Here is a 27,899-nt window from a genome sequence, read left to right as displayed (position 1 = left end):
AAAAAAAAAAAAAAAAAAAAAAAAACTATTGCCATTGCCTTTTTCTTTTTCTTGGAAGTGAAGAAAGAAAATCCAACCGATTAATTTGAAAAAGAAGATAAATCGCGGCAGAACAGTCTGCAGTACTTTCGTTCCCGTCCTTTGTCATACTTCCAGCTACGAGGTACTCTCTTTCTCTCTATCTATCTCTGCCTGATTGCCAGATGGCCACCCTGTCGCGGATTTATGAGTGGTTTCTTTTCTGTTCAGTTGCAGAATTTCTAAAAAGTTCAGGAGTCTGGTTTTCTAAAATATACATAAATTATCCTAAAGTTTTCGAGCCATTCTGTTGCTGTTGCTGATTTATGAGTGGTTTCTTTTCCGTTCAATTGCAGAATTTCTACTAGTTCAGGAGTCTGGTTTTCTAATATACATAAATTATCCTAAAATTTTCGATTGGTTTTCTATTTTTCTCAGATGGACTTTTATTACTTTGTTTCTGGTATTCTCTAACTAAAGGGTTTCTGATTTCTTATTATCTTCTGAATGCAAGTTTCAAGTGATGGTTGGATGAAACATTTGGGTCATTTCCTTGTTTTATATTGCTGATAGACAATTGATACACAATTGTTGGAGAATGCTAAATTCATCTTACGAGTATCTGCCAGGTATTTCAACCAAAAAAAAAAGAAAAAAGAAAAAGAAAAGTATCAGCCCGGTACCCATAAACCCTTTTGTTATTGTCACGATAGAAGACAGAAGTTGAGTTAGATTTGGTTTTGTATTGCCTTGGGTAGTTTTCCATTCTGTTTTATGAATCCTTCATCATTTGTAACTCTGATTTGAAATATTATTAACAATAAACCTCTCCTATGGTTGTCATGGCTGTTCACCGTACATGTTGTCAGAGATCCTTGATTAAGTACTACTCGCTGATTCTGGTTTGAAAGTCTGTAAGGGTTCAGCGTGAACTTTGTAGCAAATTGTGCTGCTATTACGATTTAACTAAATAATGATGAACTAGGCTTTTTCTAGCATCCAGTATTGACTCCTCATGGAATGATTAGTCAATTGAATAGAGTTGGTTACAACTTAAACTATCATCTATTATTGATCCGCATGGAATGATTAGTTGATTGAATACAGTCGATTTCAACTTAAGCTTGCAGTTGACTTGGTAGCTATTTAGCCAATCATCCTTAGGTTTTCAGGGGTTAATTAATGCTTCTGGAAGATATTTCGACTCACTGTTGCAGGTGATCAGCATTGCTGATCTTGTTTAGTTGGTACATTGTATCATTCTATGTGATATGTTGCTCTGGAGTAATTTTTCAGAAGTAATTCCCTCCAAAATCTTGCTGGTAGCTGTCTGTTTTGACTGGTTATATTTATTATTTAATAGTTATTTTTGTCAGGCTGGTAGCAATTATCTTGAGTTTTTGAGGTACTATTTTGTACATTTTATGATCTTGTTGCTCGCTATTTGAGGCAGTAGAGTTATCTTCATCTGCTGCTGTTGGTTATTCACGCAACTGTGGGGTAACAACTAGGCAGAATTCATGTTGATTGGCGGTGTGCCTTCAGATAAAAGGTGCCATTCTCTTGGATTATTTTCTCTTCGGTACATCAGGTTTGTACTGTAGTCAGTTTCCACTGGTTGCATTAAGCTGATCCCATTCCCTCTATGGGCTCTGTTAGCATTCAGATCACATCAAACTCAATGTCTCACTGCAGCCTGCAGGTGCTAACTATCAGGTATAGGCTCAGGCAGTAAAAATTAATATTAATGCCAAGAAGAAACTCAAGTATCTTCAATCAGAGCCTCCTTTGGTTGTTTCAAAAGGAGCCTCCTATGAAGAACATATGCATGAGAATAATACGCTCGATCTGGTTGTGGATCTGTACATACTATGCACTTGCTACAAACGACATGTTCTATGCAACTTCAAAATAAATGTTGGAGGACTTAAATAAAACATTTTTTTAGGATATAAATATATCTTGTTTTTATGATTAATTTAGGAAACTTTTTAAACTGAGATAGGGTGATCGTTCCTTGAATTAGGAATGAAACAAGACAAGCAATCCCAAAAGTCAAACCTTCTTGTTTGAAGTTTTCTGAAGGCTATGGTGATCCAATGAGATTGGTGCTTTAAAATATCAATTGAGGATTAGAATCTAGGATGACTGTAATTTTGGTGAGATTTAGGTCCTTCCTGAAATGGTTTTTAGTGATGCTAGGTCAAATGGGTTTTAGATGAGACTGATACTTTAGGGAATGGAAGGGATGATGTTATGCAGCCTTTGATGGAAGGAGATGAACATGTAATGGCTTGTTGAGATAAAATGAGTTGCAGGTTTTGGCTTTAGTGGGAGTCTGTTAATGGAGGTTGACTGGAGATTAATGGCAGCCACGGGGAGTACTGGATGGGGGTTTGTAGGTTGTGGGAGTGAGCTTTGGAGGCTTCAATTGTATCCTTGACTTCTCAGACTTGATGGATGTAAGTAATGGATCCAATGGTGGATTTTAAGCTCTCCGAAGAGAAATTAATGGAGGAAAAGAGAAAAGGGAAGTGGATCAGGATTTTCTGTATCTGGCGATGGAGAGTGGTCGATGACGGTTGAAGACTGATTCTATAGTCAATAAAAGGAACAACAGCAGAGCGGACACAACTTATAGTCTTCCTTCTAGAATTTGGACCCTAGGCAACTATGTGGTTGTCAAAGCATCCGCAAAGGCACCTAGGCCCATTCTTGGGTCAAGGCGATCTGATGTCGCCTTATCGCCTAGGCGGCGCCTTGTCGCTTAGGTTTTCATTGCCCTCTATTGCCTAGCCTAGTCTTGTTGCCTTGACAACCATGGGCAGCTATTCTTTATCTCCCTTAGAGGTCTTCATGTAGGAAGTTAAGGCACCAGCAATGCAAAACAGTGTTTACTCAAATAATTGATGAATCTGATTCATCCTTCTTTGGGGGTTTAAATAGGCTCTAGGCCTATCATTGCAAAAAGGACTTGAAGTCCTACACAGCACATAATTGCTCACCTAATCCAAAACAAAATTAGAAACTAATTCAAACATCTAAAGGTGTGGCTTATCTACTTAACACTCTTGTCCTAAAACAACTTACTGCACCCTAGTTCATGGGCCTGTTTTATTACAAATAAACATGAAAGAAAATTATTCTGGTGCTCTCTCTTTGTTACAATTTGGAAGGAACAACTGAATATAAGCCATCTAAGCTGATGGGCAGAAAACCAGTCTTCTGGGCCTTATTTGGGCCACTTTTTCTTGTGGGAGTGGATCCTTGGATCTTCATTAATTTTAGTACTTTCTAGGTTTGATAGTAGAACTCAGCATTCTTTAGCCCCTTACTGATAATCTGCTGCAGCCAAAACTACAGTGAGAAGAATTTCATGTCATAAAGTTCATTGCAGGATGAAGTCCTGATTATCAGTTGATCAAGCATCAATTACTTGCGGGGGAAAAAGTGGTATCACTGAATGAGTCTCTTGCACATCTTCATTTTATTGCCTACCCTTCTGGAACAGATACCTCTCTTTCTTCTAGAAAAAACATGCCATTGTTCCTGGCTGTGGTTGAGGATCTAAACTGTCCAGGAGGGTACGTCTCTCCTAGGGGGTTGTGGGGCCACGTATTAATGGCCAACAGAGTGATGGATCCTGTAAAATAGGATACTTTGCTGTGGTAATGTCAATCACAATATCAAGACATGCTGGGGTAAACATAGATTATTGGAGTGACCTTCAACTAGCTTATTCTACTAGATGGTAGTATTTTAAAGGTGTCATCTGGGAACACTAGTATTTCATCTTCATTTGGAGGCTCTTTATCAAGGTCAGTGCCTTATGGCTACTTAAAAACCCATTTTAAAGCTTCAGTTATCAAATGATACCTTCTCATCCACTACCACTTTGTCCTACATAGGTACATTTGGTTTTCTTATATCTAGCACTTCAACTCTTGGATCATTGATTTTGTCGTATCTACTCAAATGACTGTTAAGTTCACATTATTTTCTCTTGTATATTTCAAAATCTTTTACTATTATATTTGCTGATGACTCCACTACCAACATGGCTGCTCATGGTACAGTTTCACCTACTAAATCTGTACCTTGTCTTTTGTCCTTCAGGTTCTCTGGTTACCATGAAGTTTGTTATTTGTTAGTCAATTGACAAAATTTCTAATTCTATTATCCCCATTTTATTCTCATTGTGTTTTTTAGGACCTTCTGATGAGAATAAAAGGTTATGCTTTAATGTTATCATATCCATTTTTGTATTGCATCTACTTAATGGTTTGTTTGATTTTGATGTTTGCTTGAGGACTAACAAACTCTTAAGTTGGGAGTAATTTGATAGGCTCATTTTATAAATATTATTTTGGACAATTATTGGCTATAATGTCATGCATGTCTCATTGTTTTATATTTATTTTGTTGCCAATTTTTGCATGTTAAAGAATACTAGATACTTTTCCTCTTAACTTCAATAATTATGGTAATTCTATATTTTCACATCTTTCTCACTTCGATCTTGCTAATCTGTGGTGTACTTTTTATACTTTTACGGAAAATAAATTTCGTATATAAATAAAGAAATGAGTTGTGTCTTTCTTCAGTGGGCAAGTGAGGAAGGAAAAAACTAGCCAATTCTGATTTGGACTAATTATTTGTGCTCCTTCATAGGTTAATTATAGAAATCATTGGAGGAATCATGCCAAACAAATTTTGCTGGTATTTCAGGGCAATCCAAAGAAATTCAATTATGGAGGAAGTTCTTAGGAGCCAAGGAATCTAAACAGTTCCCCTCTTTTCTACTTTTCTATCTTGGACTTTGAGTCTTATCAAAGAAGGAAGCAAATAAGGGGACGCCATCTAGCCAAGTCTTTCCTTAATTATTTAGATTATAGAGTGTTTCTAGATGTATCTGACTAGCTCAAGGAAATCTTTCCTAATTAATCTAGGAAATCCTAGGTAATCTATAAAAGAGGAAAAAAATTTGGCTGAAGGGAGATACTTGGACGAATTTTAGAGGGAGTACCAGAGGACAACTTTTGAGAGGAGAAGTGGACTTTGGACGGTGGAATTTGGGAGAGCAAGGAGACACCCCAGGTTGGAGTTTTTTCCCCCTCAACCACTTAGTCTAGATTGATGTTTTCCTTGATTTCTTCTTCTTCTTTCACTCTGTTTTAAATTTTCTTTTGCTCGAGTGTAGACGGATCCATTCATGAAGTGAGTTATTTATTTTCTTCTTCATACACTCCAATCATCTACTCTTTGTATTCTTCAATTTTGTTCTTAATGTCTAAATGCTTGATCACCGTTCATGAATTTGTGGCATGCTGTCTTACATGTAACAGTGGCAATTTCATGCTAGTCTTAGGGTTGAAGAATGGTAAATTACATCTAGTTCATAATAGGTTAGGTGGTTTATTCGACATTGTTATTGAATTCCATTAATCGATTTCATGCAACATATTAGATTGATCTTCTATGGGTAGTCAAAGGTAAAAGGGATTTGATGTGTTAGGGACCCCTATGCGTAACAAATGAGGTAATCTAATTTTTGAAATCCCATTGACAAAGGTAGGGAGTAAATTGATTGTGTGAAGGGGGGATCCATAATTCAAGATATGATTGGTGAAGTCAAGGCTTTGGTGTTTTTAGTTAATTGCTTTAGTTGATTCCAGTATTTGTTTCATGTTTTGTCAGCATAATCAGTAGTTTGATTTAATTAATTTAAACCAATTTGATCGGCTAGATATTCACAAGTGTTTGGGAAGTTAGTATGTAATTAGCTCATTCGATCCTCGTGGGATCAATATCCCACTTATCATTATATTACTTGGGCAACCTCGTGCACTTGCAAGTACAAGATTCCTCAAGCTTGGATTTATGCTGTTTAAGGTTTTATAATTTCCAGGGTTTCTAGGGTAGGGTTATGGTTAGTGTCAGGGGTCGCATGTACGTAGGGATATTAGGGTGCTGAATCCAAAGGGGATTGAATTTGGGTGATTGGTTGAAGAGTTGTAGGGGTGTGAGTTTTTTAGGGTTTCTAGGGTTTGAAGGTTGAAGATGAAGTGTGGGTTTTTAGGAATTTAGTGAAGGGTAGGGGCTCTGATGAAGTTCAAAGGATAATTGTGAGGAGAGGAGTGGTGTGACCCAAACGGGAAGGTGAATAGGGTGTGCGGGGTTGGAGAACTAGGTTTTAGGGTTGGGAATAGGGGCTGCTGCTGTTGCAGGGAAGAGGAAGGGGAGGGGTGTTTGCACAAGGGAATGGAGAAGGGATTAGGGTGGGTTAGGGGTTTGGGAATGGACGGACTTGATGAGGGAGGGGCTGTTGTAGACAATTGCAGGAACAGGAGGTCTTCAATGGCTGCCGCAGGCTTTGAAAGAGAGAGATCAATCTGGAAAGTGCTGAAATATCAAAGACAACAGCCATAGGGCTTCCTCCTTGGAACCCACAACTCCAATTCCACTTCCTTCAATGTGTTTTTTATTCATTAATCATAATTTGATCTGTTTACACCGGGGTGGCTCTATTTATAGCTTAGAATTGAAGGAAATCATGCTAGGACTGAACAAATAAAAGAAGACTACTTGGATTAGGACTCAACAAGGAACCCTATTTGGATTGGAATTCCTTGCCACACTAAGACTCAACTCAAATAACTAGAAGAGGAACTCTAATTAAGAATGCCTAAACAAATAAAGACTTGCAAAATTATAAAGGTCTACTTTAAGAAGAGTCCAACTTGAAAATAGGATTCCAACTAGGACTCCTAATGGGACAAGGACTCTATCATAATTTAATAACCAAGGACTCAAAACTCAAACCAAAAAGTATATTTGGACTCCTAAAATTAAGGTAAACCTAATAAGACCAAAACAAGACTCAAGGGGTGATTTAAACCATTTTCAAGGGCACCACATGGCCTAGGATTCCTTCCCCAAACTTTAAAACCCTAATTACACCAAGGGTATTTCAGTTATTTTTGCAAAATTTTATAGAGTTCAAGTTAGGGTGTCATTGGGTCCGTCAGTTTGTGGGACCTTAGATACTAGTTAGTGAAGGAGTCTATTATGGTAGAGTCCTTGCGAGGAACCAACATCGACTCTTAGCATTTCAAAGTGGAAATCTCTAGAATAAGTTATGCAGGTTCCTTGCGTGAGTTAAAGTCTTAGGAGTTTAAATTAGAATTGAATTGCAGGTTAGAATCTAAGTTGGTTTCTTAAGTTGAGTCCTGTTGTGTTTTCTTTTTTGTGGCTAGAAATAGGCCTTTATACTCTGTAATCAGCAAGTTGAAGTGAATAATAAGCTTGTCTCGAGTGTTGGAGGCAAGAGAAGTCATGGGTTTCCTAAGGGAGGCCTGTGGCAACTTCAGGAGTGATTGTTTCTGCAGTTCTTCAAGTGCAGCAGCCCTAAGCCATTCCCAGCCCCATTCCGCCTTCTTGCCTCCCTCCTGCAGCCTTCCCCTCCCCCTAAACCCTGGTTTTCTGCAATTCCAGCATCCCCCCCCCCCCCTAATCGCAGACATCCCATAACTCCTTCCCAACCCTGCTGCAGCTATAGGATCCTTCCCCCTTCAATATTAGTTAAGCCCCTACCCTTAGCCATGAACCTTAGTTACAACCCTCTTGTCCCCCTCCCTCCTTTTTTCTTCTTTCTTCTTCTCTAACCTATGGCAGCTTAGGATTTCCAGAAAACCAAAAAACCAGAATTATTCCAGACCCTGGATCACTTATATATATCCTGAAACGTAACCCCAATTCCTTCACCCTTTCTAGGATTAGCCCACTCCTTCCCTTCTCCTAAAACTCTAGAAATTCTGCAGACTACATCTCCATTAGTAACCCTAACCTTAGAATTTTCAAATTCCTAATTCTCTTCAATCCTTCATCCAAACCTCAAACTCTTCTAGTATTAGATTCAACTAACTCTAAGAGATTCTTGACCTTAACCAAAGTTTGAACGAACCTTAGAAACCCGAATTCCTAATAAACCTAGATTTAAATTCTAAACTATAAAATTCAAATCTGAAACTGCAATTACAACAAGGTGTAAAGCTTGAACCTAGACCTAAAAACTTGTTTGCAAAATAAAAGTAACCGCAAGCGCATGGTATCGTGTAGCTAACGGGTCGATCTCAGGGAGATATACCACTTTAGAATTTAACCTCTTAATGGTAACGCGAGACGGCGAGAGCGCAGAATTCAAAATTTTTTTTAACTAATTACTCAATCTAAATTAGCAGATCTAAATGAGTAGTCCTAAATCAGCTTGGACAAAACCTTACTGACCTAACCCTAGCTCCTATTTGTTGTTACAAAAACCCTATATAGAGGCACTTACACCCCTAGAAGACTGCTGATTCTTAGGGAAGAGGCACCTGGAGTGACATTGGTTCTAGGGCAATCAAACAATTAAACCGTAGATCCTGGTTCTCATTAAGGGGTGGTAAAATGACCAAATTGCCCTTCATTAGGTTTGGCCACCCTTTAGGGCCTTAGGAAGGGGCTGATTTTGGACCTTCTTTACCTTGGGTGGGGGGGGGGTCTCCTAGTTACATTAGTTAGTGGTAAGGTAGACAATCTCATTTATCACATGGGTGTTTTTGGTAGGTTACCTACCAAGCTACCATAAGGCTTTTACCAAGCTTGCACATTTACCACATGTAAATGCATGGTAACTTGCCTCTTAAAGACTCCACATGTGAAGTTATGCTAAACAACCTTTATCCTATGTGAATGCATGCTAAGCCATCTTTGTCACATGAATGCCCATATCTGTCAATGTGAATGCTTGCATGGTAAGTCAGTTTTGATGATTTACAAAAACCACTTTTCACCATGCATATATATAGTGAGCCACTTTTGATGATTTGAACCCCCCCCCCCCCCCCCCGCATCTCATGCTGCTTTCTCTTGCAGGATCCCTTCCCCACACCCTACGGTAATCCTGCTGCCTTTGCTTCTAATATTTCTTTTCTATTTCTTCTCTTTTCTGCTCAAGGGTACACTGCTGCAACTTCTCTTGCTTTCTGGTTCTCAGTCTCTCCATTCTTACATCTTCACCCTATCAGAGTTTTCCAAATTTGTGCCACTTCATAATTCTGGAAATTTTCTATTAGTTATTTATTTATTTATTTTTATTGGGACTGCTGACTATGCTGCCTTATTTATATTTTTGCTAATCCTAAGTGGTGCCCTATTAGTTTTTGGGTTAAATTTGGGATAGATCTTTGGCATTGGATGTAAATTTTGTTCTCTAATTGAATGGAAGATTAGTCCTTATGAGTTGTTGCTGTGAGCCTGTGAATTGTTATCTAGAATATAATGCCCCCAATCCCCTTACCTATTTGAGTGGTTCCTTCATGCTTGACACCTGAATTGTATTTCCTTTTATATTGTTTGCACTTTATTTATATTATTGATTGATGGTTAGTATTTTGTCAAAGATACCTTTCTAGTGAAGTGTGTGTGCTGTGTAATTCCATCCCACACACCCCTCCTAGACTCGTAGTGTCGTACTTAGCTAGTGACCTGCCCACTTGTAGAATAAGCTAGTTCATAGGGCTGTCCTACATCACTAGAACTGCATTAGCAACACGTCAAACTTTAAGCGACTATGTGATGTAGGAGAAACCTTAGAAACTAGGGAACCTACAAAGTGGGCTACTAGACTCTTAGAATTAAACACCTATTCTTGACAGATAGTAAAGAAAAGAATTTGCAGCACTTAAAATCTGATTAATCATGCATGTAAGACATCTAAAGTAGAGAAATAAACACAATAAGTCTTACTAGTAAGCACAACTAAATAAGAATCAATAGAGAAACAAGGGGATGGGGATCTTGGCACCATAACACTAAATTGAATGCAAGGGTATTAAGAAACTTAAAGAAAAATAGAGTTGTCCTAATCAATATCAGATTTCTAACAAGGAATTCAACAATTAACAATGTAAAGGGAGTCTTGGGAAGTTTTTGTTTTAAACAAAACTACCACCAAAGAATAAATGAGAAATATTTTGAAGTAGTGGTGAATCCTAGGAAAGGAGAAAAAAAATATTTTGATGTAATGGTGTATCTGAGAAAGAGAGTATCGGTGATAAGATAGAGGGAGGGAAAGAAAAGAAACAAAGAGAAGGGAAGAGAGACTAACAAAAGAAAACTAGACTGCAGTATAAGGGAAAGAGGGAAGAAAAAAACAAAGATTTTTTTTTTTGCAAGAAAATTATAACAACCGTGGGGTTTGGGGAAGAAGAAGAAGTTTTCCAGGAAAGAAACTAGATCTTTTTCGAGAAAAAAAAGGAGTAGATCTTTATAGAAGAGAGCAAGGGGAATTTTCTAGTGGGAAATAAGGGTGAAAGGAGGAGAGAGAGCTTACTTGGAGAGAGGGGGAAGAACTAGTATCGCTAGGAGAGAGAGAGAGAGAGAGAGAGAGAGAAGCGTGAGCTTCTTTTCTAATTCTTTTTTTCATTCCTTGATTGCCAAAAACGAATTCCATACAAGGTTTAAATAAAAAAAGTTGATCCCTCACAACCCTACATGTTTAATTCCCAAAATAACCCCAACTTAAGTTGTATATATATAACCCAAACTCAAAATAATTCAAAATTGGGCCAAAATAGACTTTAGGCCTAGCCCATAAAGACTTAAACATGAAATTAAAATATTTCAATAGTAAACTACTACCCAACCCACTAAGACTAAGGAAAATAACATGACAAACTGCTTATGAGCAGTGTTTCTCATTGAACCATAGAATCCTAGCAATCCGATAACCTTCACTCATCATCCATCCACATAGATGCTGTTGTGGGATGATCTCTAAGTCGGCGTTGCCGGTAAACTCGGAACTGCTCACTCATCACTATGCCAGTACAATGTACTAAAGAGGACCATATACTTCGTGTTCTATATCCTAGTGCAGTTGGAAGCATCATGCATGCTATGGTATGTACTCACCTTGATATTTCATTTGCTCTTAGTGTTGTAAGTCGTACATAACCAATCCTGGAAAAGGTTGTTGGTAGTCAGTAAAATGGATACATAGGAATCCTAAAGGTACTAGAGTGTTGGTTTGACCAATGATTTTTTTTTTTTTTGTGTCTCAAATGTGTGGTTTATGTAGACTTAGTTTATACCACGATCTGGAAAAAGAAGATCCTTGATGATGTGAGAATTTAGTAATGGAGTTCCAGCCAAGGTGGAAATTGCTTTGACAAAATTTAAGGTGGAAATTTGTTAGAAATATGTCAACTTACGGAATGTGAATGTGGCTTACAGTGGATGCATTCACATTTGATAAAGTTTTTATATTTTTTTTCCTTTTTTTGGTCAAGTCATCAAAAATGGCTTACCATGCATACATTAAAGGTGAAAGGTGACTTTTACCATGCATGCAGTCTCATTGAAAAATGTGTACATTCACATGTGGTAAAGATGGTTTAACATGCATTTACATGTGGAAATGGTAGTTGAGCATGCATTGACATGTAATAGTTTTATGGAGGTGTCATCATGCATTTACATATGGTAATGAGTAAGCTTGGTCCAAGTCTTTGAGTGTAGTTTGGTAGGTAATTGCAGTAGCCAACCATGTGGTAATGAAGTTTTTTACCTTTACTCCTAGTATATATTTCCTAATCCATGAGTACTAAGAATTCTATTAATAGAGTATATATATATATCTTTGTTCTAATGTAACAAGAATATGTAAAGTGCATAAAGTTACATGGGAGATAGTCTCTTTTGAAGTTAGAGTTCTCTATACTATTTTGAGATTATTTGGGTGTAATGAGGATTTGGTTTGAGAGAGTTCTTTTTGAGAGTTTATATTATTGTTAACTACATAATAAGCTTTACCCCTTTTTTTCTTTTGGATGTAGGCTACAAGCCAAACCATGTAAATTTGTGTATTTTTTTCTTCCCCTTTTTGTATGGGTTCTTTCTTGAGTGGTCTTGTATTTTGCATTCATTGTTTTCCCAACTATACTTATCTCTATGTAGTGTGGTCACAACATTGTACACAATTAAGTTCAATCTAAATAGTTTCTATAAATGACTTGAAACCTGCTTGATTGCAAAGGGTTATACTAGTATAATCTAGAATATTTTGAGAGATTTTCACCGGTTTCTCGTCTTATTTAAGTCATTATGCTTATCATGGTCGGCCTCTCTATTAGTTGGACATCAAGAATGTATTTTATATGGTGATGTATGCATGTAAGGAAATACATATGGAGTAACCTCTAGCCATAGTTTGAGATTTTGCAAAATTTTGCTAGAATTTTGCCAAATTTTGATAGTTTTAGTGGTCACCGAAATGAATGGCCATCAGAATTTGAGTTTGCAAAGTTTTGCCGAAATTTTGACTGTTGACAAAATCTCGCAACATTTTCAATTTATCATGATAAATTGCAACAAATTCCTTATAAATGCTATATTTCATCGAAGTTTCGCTAATTTTGAGTGAAACTTCAATTAAAGCTTCCCAAAGATATTTGAGTGGTTGTGGGTGATTTTTGGGTGGTTCTTCGTCATTTCTCGCACATTCTTGTGTGGATATTGCCTAGAACAAATGCATTGGGTGATCAAGCCTCATTTTAGCTAGAAGGGAGGGAGTTTTTCATCTCTAATGTATTCCATGCTTCCCTAAACTGCCTTTTTTGAAGATACATGTTAGATAGTTGTTGGATGGGCATGAAAGTAATATATGTTTAACACCGTTGGCCAATCTACAAACTTATAGTGCTGAAATTTTTGCAAAATGGATTATTTTTTTACTTTTTAGTGTTGAAAATGCATTTTCCTACATATAAAATGTAAAAAAAAATACATATGATATGTACCTTGTATATTGATGGAATAAATATATTTTCTACTCCATGGGTTGATTTATGATCTTATAGAGTCAAAATATTTCTCCACCCAATAAGTATTTATTTTATTTTAAAAAAATTAGTCAAATAATTATAAAAATTATAACTAATTATGAAAAACATAGTGAAAAGGTTTTGAAAATGATGGAAAAATATGAAATAGCTTTTAATATGTTTTTTAAGTTCTACCTATATGGTTTCATTGCAAATTTGCTATGGGCAGCCAATTTTATTGCCAAAAATATTTTAATAAATGATTTTATATTAAAAATATACATGTGCAAGGGAAAAAATAATAGTTAGGTGCATCATTGTTTCTTTGTTTGAAAGAAATTATTTTGAAGTTGTTTAGTGACTTATGCAATTGTATGCAATGGTGATCAAGTCTAGGGGTTGGAGGAGATCAAGGTCACAGAGGTGAGGGGAGGGTGGTTCCCATCCCCAGAGGCAAGGGATGGCAAAGAATAGAGTAAGGATGAGGCAGAGAGCAGAGACAAGCTGCTACTCCTAGACATAGGGATGACCTTTTAGGCAGTATTGGACACTAGTAGATGGTAATAAGCAGAAGACCTTGTGTAACTTCTGTAGTCGTAAGTTTATGGGAGATGGCAGCAGTAGGTTTGAGGTACACTTGACCGACAGTTCGAAGAATGTTGTCCAGTGCCACGTGGTATCAATTGAGGTATTACGGGTAGTTAGAGATATAGAACAGGAGGTATGAAAGAGGAAGGTTGAGAAACAGAGTAGTGGTTGCACTTGTTGAGGTAATGAGGGGGCCTTCTTATTCCATTGATTCTGATTTTGATGATGACGATGATGATCCCTTGGATGTACATACAACTGTAGAGGCTCCTCATAAAGCCATCAATTAAGAGCAAGAAAAACTTAATAGCTAACAAGCTTCCTCCTTCTAATAGGGCTTGGTTAAGGCTTGGCCTTGGCCTGTTCTAACTCCTTACCCGATGAAAAGTTTCCTTCCATGGAAGCTAACCCGGGTGTTGGCTCTAAATTAAATAGAAATAGAAGGTCCATTCCTTTCATGCACAAGCACTACCCCCAGTTTAGTCCAACAAGTAACCAAATCCAACTCTTGAAAGGGCTAGCAGAACAACCAATCTCTCTTATTCGGGAATTGCTTCAAATGAGACTAATGGTAAAGGCGCTTTAACTCATTCAACTCAATGGACCAGGACCAAGCTTTCAAGCTTTCAAGGTAAGGCCCCTTTTAGTAAGCTCCAGAAAGAAGCAAAGGAAGTGCTCCTGCTTGCTATCCCATTAATCAGATGTCACTAGTCCGTCCTAATAGTAAATCCTTGATAAGGATATTAGTGAGCAGTTCCGAGTTTACTGGCGGTGCCGACGTAGAGATCATCCCACGCACAGCATCTATGTGGATGGATGATGAGTTCAAAGGTTATCGGATTGCTAGGATCCTATGGTTCGACGAGAAACACTGCTCATAGGCAGTTTGTCATGTATTTTCCTTAATCTTAGTGGGTTGGGTAGTAGTTTACTATTGAAGTATTTTAATTTCATGTTTGAGTCTTTATGGGTTGGGCCCAGAGTCTATTTTGGCCCAATTTTGAATTATTTTGATTTTAGGTTATATTTACAACTTAAGTTGGGGTTATTTTGGGAATTAAACATGTATGGTTGTGAGGAATCAATTTTTTTATTTAAACCTTGTATGGAATTTGTTTTTGGCAATGAATGAAAGAATTTGAAAAAGAAGAGCTCACGTTGCTTTCTTTCTCTCTCTCTCTCTCTCGGTGGAACCAGCACTTTCCCCTCTCTCTAGGTAATCTCACTCTCCTCCTTTCACCCTTGTTTCCCACTGGAAAAATTCCCCTTGCTCTCCTCTACAAAGATCTACTCTTTTTTTTCTCAAAAAAGAACTAGTTTCTTTCCTGGAAATCTTCTTCTTCTTCCCTAAACCCCACGGTTCTGTTTTTCTTGTAGAAAAAAAAATCTTTGTTTTTTTTCTTCCCTCTTTCCCTTATACGGCAGTCTAGTTGTCTTTTGTTAGTCTCCCTTCCCTTCTCTTTGTTTCTTTTCTTTCTCTCCCTCTCTCTTATCACCTACTCTCTTTCCTAGGATACGCGTTTACTTCAAAATATTTTTTTCTCATTTCCTAGGATTCACCACTACTTCAAATATTTTTTTCTTTTTCTTAATTCTGTTCCTGGATGCTTTCTAACCCCTGTTTTGCAGCTAGGATCAGCAGATAACATTATCTCTCCCAAAATATTTCTCATTTATTCTTTGGCAGTAGTTTTTGTTTAAAACAAAAACTTCCCAAGACTCCCTTTACATTGTTAATTGTTGAATTCCTTATTAGAAATCTGATATTGATAGGACATGTCTATTTTTCTTTAAGTTTCTTAATACCCTTGCATTCAATTTAGTGTTATGGTGCCAAGATCCCCATCCCCTTGTTTCCCTATTGATTCTTATTTAGTTGTGCTTACCAGTAAGACTTATTGTGTTTATTTCTCTACTTTAGCTGTCTTACATGCATGATTAATCAGATTTCAAGTGCTGCAAATTCCTTTCTTTACTATCTGTCAAGAATAGGTGTTTAATTCTAAGAGTCTAGTAGCCCACTTTGTAGGTCCCCTAGTTTCTAGGGTCTTACATCAATCCTCTATCTTGCCAGCCAGTCGTGTAGTGAGCCAGATGCTTCTTTTTCCTCTTCTGAGACCTTTTCTGACATTTGAGCATCCATTTTTTTTGGCCCCATTTGAACATCTGGCATTTGAGGACCATTTTTTTTTTTTTTACAATTTCGACGCATTTGAAAAATAGTGGGTGTTGTGCAAAAAACTCTTTGTCTAAGGGTGTTATGTTTGCTAGTAACCCTTTTGATATTTCTATGTTCCCCAAAAGTTTTTGGCATAGCTGACGGTGCAGCTTTTGATGATGGCCTCCAGTATTGGCTATTAGTTGGGAATCTCATTTCTTTATGTATTATTAGACTTGACATTCCTCTCCTGTGGGTGTTTATCAGCCAATTTATGTAGTCACCAAGGAAAGTGAAATGGAAAGTATCATGCTTAATCTTAAGATACCGCAAGGAGGCTCCAGGTTAGGAACCTATCACTTACATCACATGTTGATCTGTAGTGGTTCCCCCCCCCCCCCCCCCCCTTAAAAAAACAAAGACTGGAGATAGGGGGGTTTACCACAGATTATTGGTCATTATTTGTGGTAGTCTTGTTTTGTGGTGTAGCAAGTAGTAGACAACTGTAGCTGATCTAGTGCTAAGGTTGAATATTGAAACCACGGCTCTAATTGGCTAAGCTGTTACAGTTGAAATCATTGCTTCAAAAGTTAGGCTTTCCAATTACTCAACCTATAAAGATGTTTTGTGATAATGAAGCTGTTAGTTATTAATTGAACTTACAAGATCATGCGAGTTGTTTCATGGAGCTATAGAATTATTTTTTTCTCAAATTGAATGAATCCACTTGATTTGGGTCTTATGCTTTCCCTTTCCTCTAGGTTTTTTAGATTTGCCATTTGGATGAAACGCCTTTTTTAATGGACGTATCAAAGCTAAAACTTGTAATCTTCTGGTTAAATGGTTTCATGTTTATTGATTCATTCCTATATGGAATTAGATCCTCTAATGCAACTTGAATAACCGCTGATTATATTGATATTGAAAAAGATTTTGCCACAGATTTATGGATGCCCTACTTGGTCCAAGTCAAGATCTAATGCTTGAGCTGAATTTAACTATCTGAAAATGAGTAAATGCTGATCTATTTCAGGTCAGGATTTCTGCCAGCTTCACATGGATCTAAATGATCTTAACAAGGTTTGGGAAGTCAAGCCTCTCCAAAAGGTAGGGGATGATGAAGCAAGGAGGATTCTTGAGAATATAGCAAAACAAGTGCAACCAATCATGCGCAAACGAAAATGGAGAGTCAAGCTCCTTTCAGAGTTTTGGTATTGATCTCTCTGTCCTCTTCTATAATAAATATTAAATAATATAGATATATTATTTTTCTAATTGAAAATTTGAACGTGCAGTCCTGCCAATCCTTCTCTTTTAGGATTGAACATTGGAGGAGGGGTGGAAGTTAAGCTCAGATTGCGGAGGCCAGACAGAGAATGGGTTTTTTTCCCCTACAATCAGATTCTTGATACTATGTTGCATGAACTCTGCCATAATGAGCATGGCCCTCATAATGCTGAGTTCTACAAGCTATTGGACGAAATCAGAATGGTTGTGCTCCTATTTCTCCCACTAATGTTTATTGTGAATACTTATTTGAGGCATTAGGAAATAAGAAATTAATGTGCTTTATCAAGCTAATGTTTTATCCGTAAAGTTTGCTTGTTGACCCTGATTGGCATTAGGAACTTGAATGGCTGAACAAGCCTTTTTTTTTTAAGTTCAATAATCCTCCAACTTTGTACAGAAGATGGTAAAAGAATCTCTACTTTCAAGTTAATTTGAGGATACCATCCTTTAAAACTATTCACATATTGTCCACTCAGCCAATAAATTAAGGACATACTAGCAGTGGAACAAAAAGAGCTGGTTGCAGAGTTGCCTGATATAATTACCTGAAAGGTTACTGTTTTTCAGATAAACATTTCCCCTGATTTTGGAGAGGACTGTTGCTTTTCATAGAGGAAATTATGTGTTTTGTCTATGGTTCTTTTTACAAAGATCGAATTTATTCAGTCAGAGTTCTTTTCCTCCTCTGATTTACAAATGACATCCATGAAAAAAGTCATTTTTCTTGTGCATCTTTTCTTGTAACTTTAGTTTTTGTATTACATATTGGCTTTTCTAGTTTCTTTTTTTTTTAAGCTTCTGCTCTTCTGTAGGAATGTGACGATCTTATGGCCAAAGGAATAACTGGCACTGGTCAAGGATTTGATCTTCCTGGAAGACGTCTAGGAGGTTTTACACGTCAACCGCCTTTGCCATCTTTCCGCCAGGCTGCACTTGCTGCAGCAGAAAACAGAGCACGCCGAGGAGCTTTATTACCATCAGGACCAAAGCGCTTGGGTGGCGATAGTGGGATAATGACTGCACTTAGTCCAATACAAGCAGCTGCAATGGCAGCAGAAAGGAGATTGCATGATGATTTGTGGTGTGGGTCCAAAACTCTTGTTGAAGAAAGTCACACTGTTGAGCCAAGAAAGATTGGACCACCCATAGGCTCTTCTTCTAAAACATCTGAAGAAGATTCTGTGCATGAAATTCCTTTGCAATCTACAACTTCTAGATCCATGGATGGTCGTGGAAAGTCGGAGACTGGATATGATGGATCACTTTGGGAATGCACTGCATGCACTTTACTTAATCAGGTAATATTCTAATCTTCTTATTTAGACTGCACTCTCTGTAAATTCTTCTTTATCATTACAAATTTTGTTGGACTGTTCTTTGTGGACCATGCACTATCGATTCTATTCTGTGATGCATCTTCTGTTTTGCATCTAACATCTGGGTGAATGTTGGATATAACTCAAAACAAAAAACTAATCAGTTTGAATTTCTTAACCTTTGATCCTCTGTTGTACAGGTTAAGGAGATGCTGGCTTTACTTCTTCTCTGAATTTTCAAATTTATCTGATTTACTTTCTGGTTGGGTAATTATGAGTGAATGTGAAGTCACTGCTTTTGTTTGTGTTTCCTTAAATGAGGGCTGAAGACAGCCTCCTAACCCATGAAACCTGCTTTCCCTGTGGATGGGAAAGCTGATCTCTGTGGAGCAAGAAAAAGAGGAGATGGAGTAATTATTCTTTGGACTATTAGGAAGTTTTTAGTCTTAAGATTTTTTTTTTCCTGAAATATTTGATCGGGAAAATGTACTGGCTTGGCATGCTTGTTCTAAATAAACATAATTGAGAAATACTGTTCTTAAGAGTGGAAGTATTTTTATATCTTGGTCAACAGATTTCGAAAGACTTGCTGCTTGTGCTGATAAAATTCACTTGCCTACTGTTTCAGTTTGATACGTTTCTCTTTCTTCTACTCCTTCCCCAAGTTTTCTCTGACCTTTATAAGTACTACAGAGAATTAACTGCACGTTTGGTTTTTTGTTCCTAGTAGATTTTCCTGTAAATGAATTTGATACTTCAGAATCCTTATACTATGTTTGTTCTATTGTAGCCACTTGCACTAACTTGTGAAGCCTGTGACACCCCAAAAAAAATGGATGCGGGAAAGATGTCCAGAATCTGGTCTTGCAAATTCTGTACCCTAGAGAACAGTATTAAGTCAGAGAAATGCTTAGCATGCGGGGAGTGGAGATACTCATATGGCCCTCCAGTATCCACAAATAGTCCCTATCTTGGAACCTGAAAGTTTCAATTCTCAACTGCTGTACTAGAGAACTGTATAGAAAATCTCTTGCAGCTATTTTTGTGATTCAAATGTGTTAAAGCAGAACAAAGTCGAAGCTATAGTGTAGAGTATGGGGAAAAAAAACCTTATTATCAGCTCATGATTTGTCATTAATACATTTCATTTACTCTTTTAAAATGTGTGGTATATGCTGTATATGGTTGCATCATTTTAGATAAATATGCCTTGTCTTTGTCCTGTCAAATGAGGGTTGTCGATGTCAACAATGAACTTGGCTTTACTCGATCATATTCATCTTGCATGCTTCATGCCCAACCAATCTAGAACAGATTGCATTTGGAAATTAGTAGTTGTTTTCCGGGCAATATGGTAGAGCAGATTGTTTTTCAATGCCATATTAGTGGATGTGACTCAATTCATCTCACACTATAACGTAAAGCCAGTCTTCTGTTTGAGATCGAGGTACTTGTTCTAGATTGGTCTTCATTGGAGCAAGAGGGTGGGATTTGCTGATAAAGGATTACCAATGGGTTTTCCCCCAGGTCCTGTTGGAGAACTGTGCTTCCTTGTGTTCTTTGTTTCTCTGCTTCTATGGCACGTATCGAAGGTTTTGGATTATCCAGAATCCTCCTTTATGGTGATGCTGTGAATGTGGAATTGCACCAGGTTACCTCCCTTTCGTCCCACAAGCCATCTAGCAACTCTATTCCTCTGAGTTTTGACAAGTTTATTAACCCTGGAGAATAATCAGGTTCAAAAGGGCAAGCACCTAGAACTACTGGCTACAGACATGGCTGAGGCCAAGCTGTTGTAAAGTTAGTAATTGGTTATGTTGATATCATTCAAATGAAAGTAAAAATGGCTTCACTTAGAATTGATATTGTTGTTGCCTTCTCCATCTTCTGATAATTTCATTTCTTTTAATCATAGTTTGTTTTTTGAATGGCATGTATTAAAGGTTAAAAGTCAACAGAGGTCCTATAACCTGAATTCTTTGCCTTCATGTTTACTCTCTTGTTTAATCACTTCACTGCAAGTCTAATCACTATTGCACAAAAAGATGTATCAGGTTATGCAGTGCTTCCATTGGAATTTTTCTTTCCAAATAATGAAAAGTGACTTGAGAACCATAGTTGTTATGAAGGTCACATATCTTTGCTAGGACTTTTAAGATTTGCAGCTTTGCAAGAGGGGTTATTTTTGAAACTGATGGTGACAGCTACAGATATGTTAACCAAAAGCAAAACAACCAAACACATCAGTTCTTTTGATAACTATATGTTTAGCCACCATAAGTTTTTGGGAATTTAATATTTCATAAGGTAGTTAAATTTCACGAGAGACCACTTGTCAGAGGTAGCTAGTTCCCTTGTTGGATTTGTTATAATAGCTTAGTTAGAAAAATACTCAACCACGTCAGGCTAAGGCAATAACTTCTAAAGATATTTAATTACTTCTAACACCAAAGAGAAGGAGAGCAACTCGAACCTAACAAAAGGAGCTATCACACCTTTGTCAGCAATCCCATTAGCATGCTTGCTACATGTTCTTAGAATGTTTTTCTGTTCCCCAAACCAAACAGTCTGCTACCTAAATGATTATGGAATTTTTTTTTCTTTTTCTTAATATGATGATGATGATGATGAGCCAAAACATGGAAAGTGATCGTTCCCTTTAACATTTGTTAGACAGATGGATTCTTGATGGTTTGAGTTGTTAAGATGATTGTCTGCAGAAAATGTAAGCATCATCAACAAAGAACAAGTATGCATTTCAGGTGCATTGGTAGCAATTATAAAGCTTTGAAACAGATTCAAATTTCTGTATTCAGAGAGGAGTTTGGATAGCACTTCCATAACTAATAGAAACAAGAAGTGGGCATCGTTGTCGAAACTCTCAGGTTCCACAGAAAAAGAATCTATCCAGCCTAATAGAGAGAGAAGAGATTGAGATTAGACTATTCATAAGATTCCCCCATTTATCCCCTGAGCCTAGGAAGTTCAAAATTCCAAGAATCAAATTGCATTGTACTTCGTATGCTTTAGCCGTATCAAGCTTGAAATCAACGTACTTAGTTTTGAAAAATTTATCCAGACCATCTCCTTGTCAGAAATGAATCATCCATTTTCATGTAAATGCATGATATGTGTTCCAACATTTTATCAAATAGTTGAAATTCATTTATAAGTCACATTGTATAGGTAGAAAATTCAAATTTTATGTTTTTTTGGGTAATCAAAGGGTTTCAATCTATTAGCCATTATTTTGTTCAAGATTTTCTATGATACATTGCATAAAGTTTATAAGTCTGAATTCGGAGATAAGACAAAGTGTTTTCCTTATTTGGGATAAAGAATAGAAAGGTATGAAATATGTCAAAGGGGGTTGTTCATTAAAAATAGTTATTACGAAAAGAAAAAACCGTAGAGTTTTTACGGAAAAAAAAAAGAGTTAATTGAGTACTAGAAATGCTAAAAGCAGCAAGCTTGGAACCCATCAAAGCCTTAGAGCTTTGTGGGGGTCTAGGGAAAACACTAGTTGTTTAACTTCTTTCATTAATTCTAAAAAACTGTAGCAATGGTAGAAAAGAAAAGACATTCAACAAAGGACATATATAATGTAGAGAAGTGTATGGAACTTGCACAAAGTCAAGAAATACTTGTGCAATAGCACAAGAATTCGTAAATTTCATACCATCATGGACATGATAATATCCATTTTCCTCATGCTATGGAATTCAATATTACTTTGACCATCTTTCAAGATCATAATCTAATTCCAAAGATTTAACAGGTTTCTAACGTTCCCAAACATAGAACAGTTCCAAATCCTCATAAATCTAGAAAACATTGTCATACTAAAAATGAATAAGGAAATTCATTTCTAACAATGTATCAATTGCCATACTTGTTTACAAATTAGTTGGACTGTCAAAAAAAAAAAAATGATTTGATAGTAGGGTGCATCTTATGATTTAAAATATTACTGATCTTCAATTTTCTTCTTGGGCCAATCATTCCTTTTTGTTCAAACTATAATGGGAAAACTTCAAGTTGGGATCCTCTACTCACAAGGATAAATAAATGTACTCTCCTCACATCTCTCCATTACATATTTAGGAGGTCACACAATTTTTATTCCACCCTTGTCATTGCTTAGAGTAAATCCTCCTCTTAAAGTATGATGAACAAAATGTAAAGGAAGTACAAACTTCCACCTATACGAGTAAAGGACTTGGACTAGGATATGCCTGCCTAGAGAGAAGTATTGAAGTTTGATCTCAATTCTCAAGCCTTCTTTAGGAAAAGAAAAAAAAACAAAAACAAAAAGGAAGGAACTCTCAATTCTCAAGGCAATAGCTTGACTTATTTCTCACGATAATCTTGAGTTGAGATCACCTCCCCTCTAGTATGTGCTCTCCTGACACTTTTTTACCATAAATTTATGGGTCCTTCATTTAAATGAATAAATAAATAAATAAAAAGTAAAACGTCCCCATAGGTCCAGTGTGGTGAAAAAAGCATTTGGGGAGCATATGTGTTCCTTACACCATGAACAAATTGGCGAGGTTGTATGTTGACAATTTGGTGAAATGACATCGTATTCCGGTCAGAGTCTTTGAGTAGGGATAATCCGAGACCAAGGGGATCCTTCCAATTTCTCTGCTTTTACCTGGCCAGTGAACACCACTCTACTAAATAAGGGAAGGGGCAAAAAAGCAACTCTTGTTTATGGGCAGAGATGTCAATAGCTCAATCATTAGGGAGACTGGATTGACTTTTCTGGAGGGAGAGGTTGGAAGATTCCTTCATATCCGCATCTATAGGGGTGAGCATGCATGAAGTATTTATTACGACAACCTCCTAATAACTTGCTTGCCCGGTGGATGAGAAAGTCAACTTCACCCTCCAAACTTAATCTGTGTGTGGAGCAAGAAAGAGGACTTCATAGTCAAAGGGAAGGCCAAAGGCTAAGATTTAGGAAGATTGAAAGCTCCACCATTGACAAAATGCTCAAGAGAAGGGTTGGGCTCTAGAATAGCATTTAAGTCATGGGTACGGAACCAGCTCTCTGTCAGTCACAAATAAGACTGATCAAATATAGGAATTAGTGCTGGTGCTTCCCCAAAGAGGAAGGGATTCGAACTCGAAAATCATGCCTAGGGATGTCAATTTGTAATCAGAACCGTCAAAACCAAATTGAATCGGACTATTATAGCCCGAACCAGCCCAAACCGAATGTTAACGGACTATGTTTGGGCTAGGGGGCACAACCCAAATGGTTTGGGCCAGCCTATTAGCCCCTTAGTTCTACTAAAATATAGTTTTGAAGAGGTTTGAATGGATTAGTTCTACTAAGCCCGTTATTATTATTATTATTATTATTATTATTATTATTATTATATTTTTTATTTTGGAGAGGTTTTAGTTTTCTGCTAAGATATATTTGTAAAGATAAAAGTTTTTCATTCAATAGCATCCACAATTATGAAACATCCATAGGTTCAATTTTTAGCTTCAGTTCTCTAATATATATAAAGTTTAACTTGCACTGAGTGCCATCAAAATATCTTTTTTCTTCAAATGTTTTAATTTATTTTCTGCTCAAAATTTATTGTTGTGAATGACGATATTTTGTTTAATAGTCTCAAAACCATCACAACCCAAATCCAAATTGTTAACCCAAACCATTAGCTAACTCAAACCGCATCAAACCGAATCTGGACCTAACCATTATTTTTCAAATAAGTTGTGTTTGGGCTTGGTGATTTTCAGCCCAAAACTATCAAGCCCAAATCCAAACTGCCCCAAACCACACCATTCACACCCTTAATCTTACCCACAAATGAAGCGGGAGTTTCTCTTAGGCACAATTACGGGTACGCTTGATCCGACCTGTTGACAAGTATCATCTCAATACGAGTTTGACTTGTGTAGGCATGTAGTTAGGCTAGTGAGCATAGACCCAAAAGTTTGACATTTGTGAATTCTCAGACACAATTAATAAGAGGATTTCACACTTTTCAACCATACGTCATTGTTTGAAAATATTTGTCAACACGTCGTATGTTCAACAGGCAATGTGGACTTTGATCCAAGATTAAGTGGCAAATAAAATCTAAGTTGCGTAACAAAATTATGAGGTACTGCGAATTTTTCTCCCCTTTAGGTGACAACAAATTTGATTGCAAAATACGGGAAATGTCGAGTACCACTATCTTGACCTCCTACCATTATACATCAAATTAATATTTGTGTTCTAGTGTTCAAAGGTAAGGATTTGAATTTTCTACCTATACGTTAAAGAAAACTTCCATTCTACCAAAAAAAAAAAAAAAAAAAAAAAACTTCCATTCCAATCATAGAATAAAATTAGGTCGAAACTTGCGAAGTTTTGACCGAAATTTCCCATTTTGGGAACCTCGAAACGAAAAAGTAGGGGACCCAAAAAAATCCCAAGTTTTTATCGAACCTGTCGAAATTTCATCAAAACTTGTTGAAACCTCAAAACCTATTGAAACCCGGTTCAACCCAGCTGGACCAACTAGTTCATTAGGGGAAAAAATTCCAAAATTTTGTGGAAAACATGAGAAATTTCGTGGAAACTTGAAAAATTTTGTGGAAACCTGAGACTTTTTCCTGCAAGTTTCATAGCTTTCCCATATTTTTAATTTTTTTTTGTTTATTTCATATTTTCCCAAATACCACGACAAATACCCCCTCCATCAGGACTTTCATATCCAAATTGTGTATTCCTTCAGACTGGTTATTTTAGGCATGTTGATGACAAGACTTATAAAATTACAGTTATCGATTACCTTGACAACCATAGGCATAAAATGTCATAGGATGTCTGTGTTTATTGGTTGGAAGAGAGGATGTTACAGACGTAGTACTACTTAGCTCATAGGATGGATCCACCAAGACACTCCTCTTGGCACTTAATTGTACTTTCGTTTTATTGTCAATTACTTTGTATTTGATGTTTCGAAGTTAGATTGAATGTTATATACTTAAGTAGTTAAGTTTATAGTGTATTTCTCGGACAACTCTACATTAATGTTATGTACATTAAATGACATATCTACATTGATTTTTTTCTACAACCAATACGTTCTTTATACTCTAATTAGCTTAAATGTAGAGTCTCACCCTAAAATACTTTTTAAAACCTTTTGAAACTTGTACAAAAAAAAATCCTAAGTTTCCTCGAAATTTCTCAGTTTCCCACATAGATTTCTCATTTTCACTTAGTCGAAACTTGTGTTTCCCTCGAATTTTTTTTATGATTCAAATTGATTAAACTTTTAACACGAAGTTTAATTAGAATGGTGAATAATCAGAGTCAAGTTCTCTTTTAACTAATTTACTGAAAAAACATGATCTTATTCTAAAATCAGATGCATAACAAGAATTCAACCATGTAGGTTGAAAAAATATCTCTTCACCATATGGGTGAAAGACCCAAACGACCATGCCTCTCCTAAATGTGTAGTGAAATGGATATCAGGATGGAGATATCTAATTTGTAAAAGATCAGTAAGTTAAGGAGTGGAACGGGTCTATTATTTCTTAGTTGTCAAAGCCAAGACTCTTCAAGCTAAAGAATGTTGGATACAACTTGTTTCCTTACAAATAAAAAGAGAACTAAGATATCAGATACAAAAGACTGAGTATCAACAATGAAGTGGATCTAAGTATTCAATCGATGAAGGAAAAAATGTTCAAGTTGCTTGACTCCATCGATACACAATGTAAAACTATGGTTGCTTGAGAGCCATGCGTCCATCCCAAGTAACTATTCTCTCAAGTAACACAAAATCACAGAAGGCACACATAAAGGGAAAGAAGCTACGTATGCATGTTTATCTAATCCCACCTGCTCACCACCACCCAATAAATAAATAAATAAATATTGACCCCAACCCTTCCCCCCGCTTGGCATTTTAGGTCAACCCTTTGTATTTTTAGCTCTTCTCATTTATGTCAAGTCACTTCATACCAGAGCATCTATAGACTTCTACGGGGGAAAACCATGCCACTTCAAATCCTATATATTGTCTTTATTCTCCATCAACCAAATCAATCATCTATAATGGAGCATGCAAGGGTTTTTTCTTTTTTTATATAAAAAACCATGCAACTTTTAATTACTTTCTCCCCAACCCACCCTTGTGATTTAGGTTTATTAGTGCTGATCAATGAAATCACTCCTTCCTAAAAAAGCATCTAGAAGTAGTTTGACTTCTCCAAATCCTTCCCTTCCTTGAAGGTTCAGAATCATAGTCAATGTATAGCAATTCCAATAAACTCATGCATGGTAACATGAGGACTAGGTGACAAAAACTTCGCTTTTTTTGTGTTTTTTTTCTAAGTAGGGGGACCATATATTTGACATCTAACACCCAGAGACTTAGTTTTGCTAGCAATTCAGCATTCTTTCTTCTTTTGTGGTGTAGAAGAAGCTGCTAGGAAGCAAACAGGAGTCTTCTTCTGAGTTTAACTCCTTTCTATCTAACTCTTTGAAATGGCCAAAGTCCTCTTCTATATGGATGGTCTGCTATTGACGTTTGAAATAGATGTCTCGCGACTGATTCAAATTGGGTTAATGAAGGAGCTGACAAGTAAAACAAGTCAAGAAAAGGTAAGGAGGCTTCTCCCAGTTTTCACCAACCTCAAAACTGATTCGACTGCTTACGTCTCATCACAATAAATAATTCAATCTCATTATTTGTTTATTATTCTCAAAGGCCTCAGAGCCACTAAAAACCAATCACTTTCCAATCCAAAGTCCTCGTCTTTTGTTTGACTTTAATTGACATTTTTTTTCATATTATGTTTAGATGCAAATTTGTCAACCACATACTTGATAATTAATTCTTTATTATTATATATTTGAGAGGGAGATTTATCCCTGAATATATTAACAAAGTAGATCAAGTTCATAAACCATACTAGTTTGCAAGTCTAATATGGACTAAATCCAAATGAACTATCAAGTAGGTTAGGACATGTTCCTAAACCATTAGAGCACAGAAGAGTAACTGTGCATGCTACAAAAGAAATAATGCACAATTTGAATTCAAGAATGGTAGATAAAGGACATAACAGCCTCAATCACTAAGGCATAAATACCTCCAAAGGAGAAAAAAAGCTTTTGAATATCTACAAGCAATAGTTCATTGCCCTGAAAAAATAAAAATTTGTAGCAATAAGTTCAATATAATTTTTCTTTCAAACCCCCTACCTTTCTTGTAAAGAATCTTTTTTTGTCTTCGTAATGTTTGGTGAGTGATCAAAATGATCCGTTTTCTGAGACTTTCTAATGAAAGTAGAGGGTTAATTTGGTGTGACATGTTGTGACCCAATGGATCCATCTATTTACCTGATTGAGACACTATATATATATATATATATGTACATAAATCACATTCTCTTTTGTAATGTTGTTGCGAGAGTTGGAGAGTTTTGACTTAGGGTTTTGGGTGATAGTTTGTAATGTCATTTGAGTGTTTTGAGAGATCCCCATTATAATCTTCTTCCATGTATAGTGAAAGTTTATCTTCTTTGCCCATAGATGTAGCAAATCATATTGATGTATATACGACATAAATCTTTGTATTATCTTGTTTTTGTTTCCCTAAAAACACTTTGGTTTGAGCCATGACTTTTATTTTG

The 27,899-nt window shown here is 36.6% G+C and overlaps 1 protein-coding gene across 2 annotated transcripts; it reads left to right on the top strand.

The window, feature by feature from the left end:
- Positions 1 to 51: 51 nt before the first annotated feature.
- LOC149018572 (DNA-dependent metalloprotease WSS1-like) lies at positions 52 to 20,553 on the top strand. Of its 2 annotated transcripts, XM_089152766.1 has the most exons (6): positions 52 to 163; positions 4,747 to 5,115; positions 16,664 to 16,841; positions 16,926 to 17,121; positions 17,733 to 18,218; positions 19,027 to 20,553. In XM_089152766.1, exons 3-6 carry the CDS (start codon positions 16,687 to 16,689, stop codon positions 19,216 to 19,218), a joined length of 1,029 nt encoding a protein of 342 aa, XP_089008892.1. In that variant the 5' UTR covers positions 52 to 163; positions 4,747 to 5,115; positions 16,664 to 16,686; the 3' UTR covers positions 19,219 to 20,553. The 2 variants fall into 2 exon arrangements, with proteins under 2 accessions (XP_089008892.1, XP_089008891.1); XM_089152765.1 differs by lacking the exon at positions 4,747 to 5,115.
- Positions 20,554 to 27,899: the final 7,346 nt, after the last annotated feature.

Source organism: Hakea prostrata, chromosome 4, assembly GCF_041222555.1.
Source record: "Hakea prostrata isolate BN-2017 chromosome 4, UWA_Hpros_2, whole genome shotgun sequence".
Taxonomy (NCBI): Eukaryota; Viridiplantae; Streptophyta; class Magnoliopsida; order Proteales; family Proteaceae; genus Hakea; species Hakea prostrata.
The sequence above is the reverse complement of the archived record's forward strand: the minus strand, read 5'-3'. Positions and strand labels throughout refer to the sequence as shown.

What these genes read in the sequence shown, in the direction of transcription:
- LOC149018572 (XM_089152765.1), top strand. Translation starts at nt 16,687, where the DNA reads ATGGATCTAAATGATCTTAACAAGGTTTGGGAAGTCAAGCCTCTCCAA. An exon ending in AAGCTCCTTTCAGAGTTTTG is followed by an intron (nt 16,842 to 16,925) that starts GTATTGATCTCT and finishes TTGAACGTGCAG; the next exon opens with TCCTGCCAATCCTTCTCTTT. An exon ending in TATTGGACGAAATCAGAATG is followed by an intron (nt 17,122 to 17,732) that starts GTTGTGCTCCTA and finishes GCTCTTCTGTAG; the next exon opens with GAATGTGACGATCTTATGGC.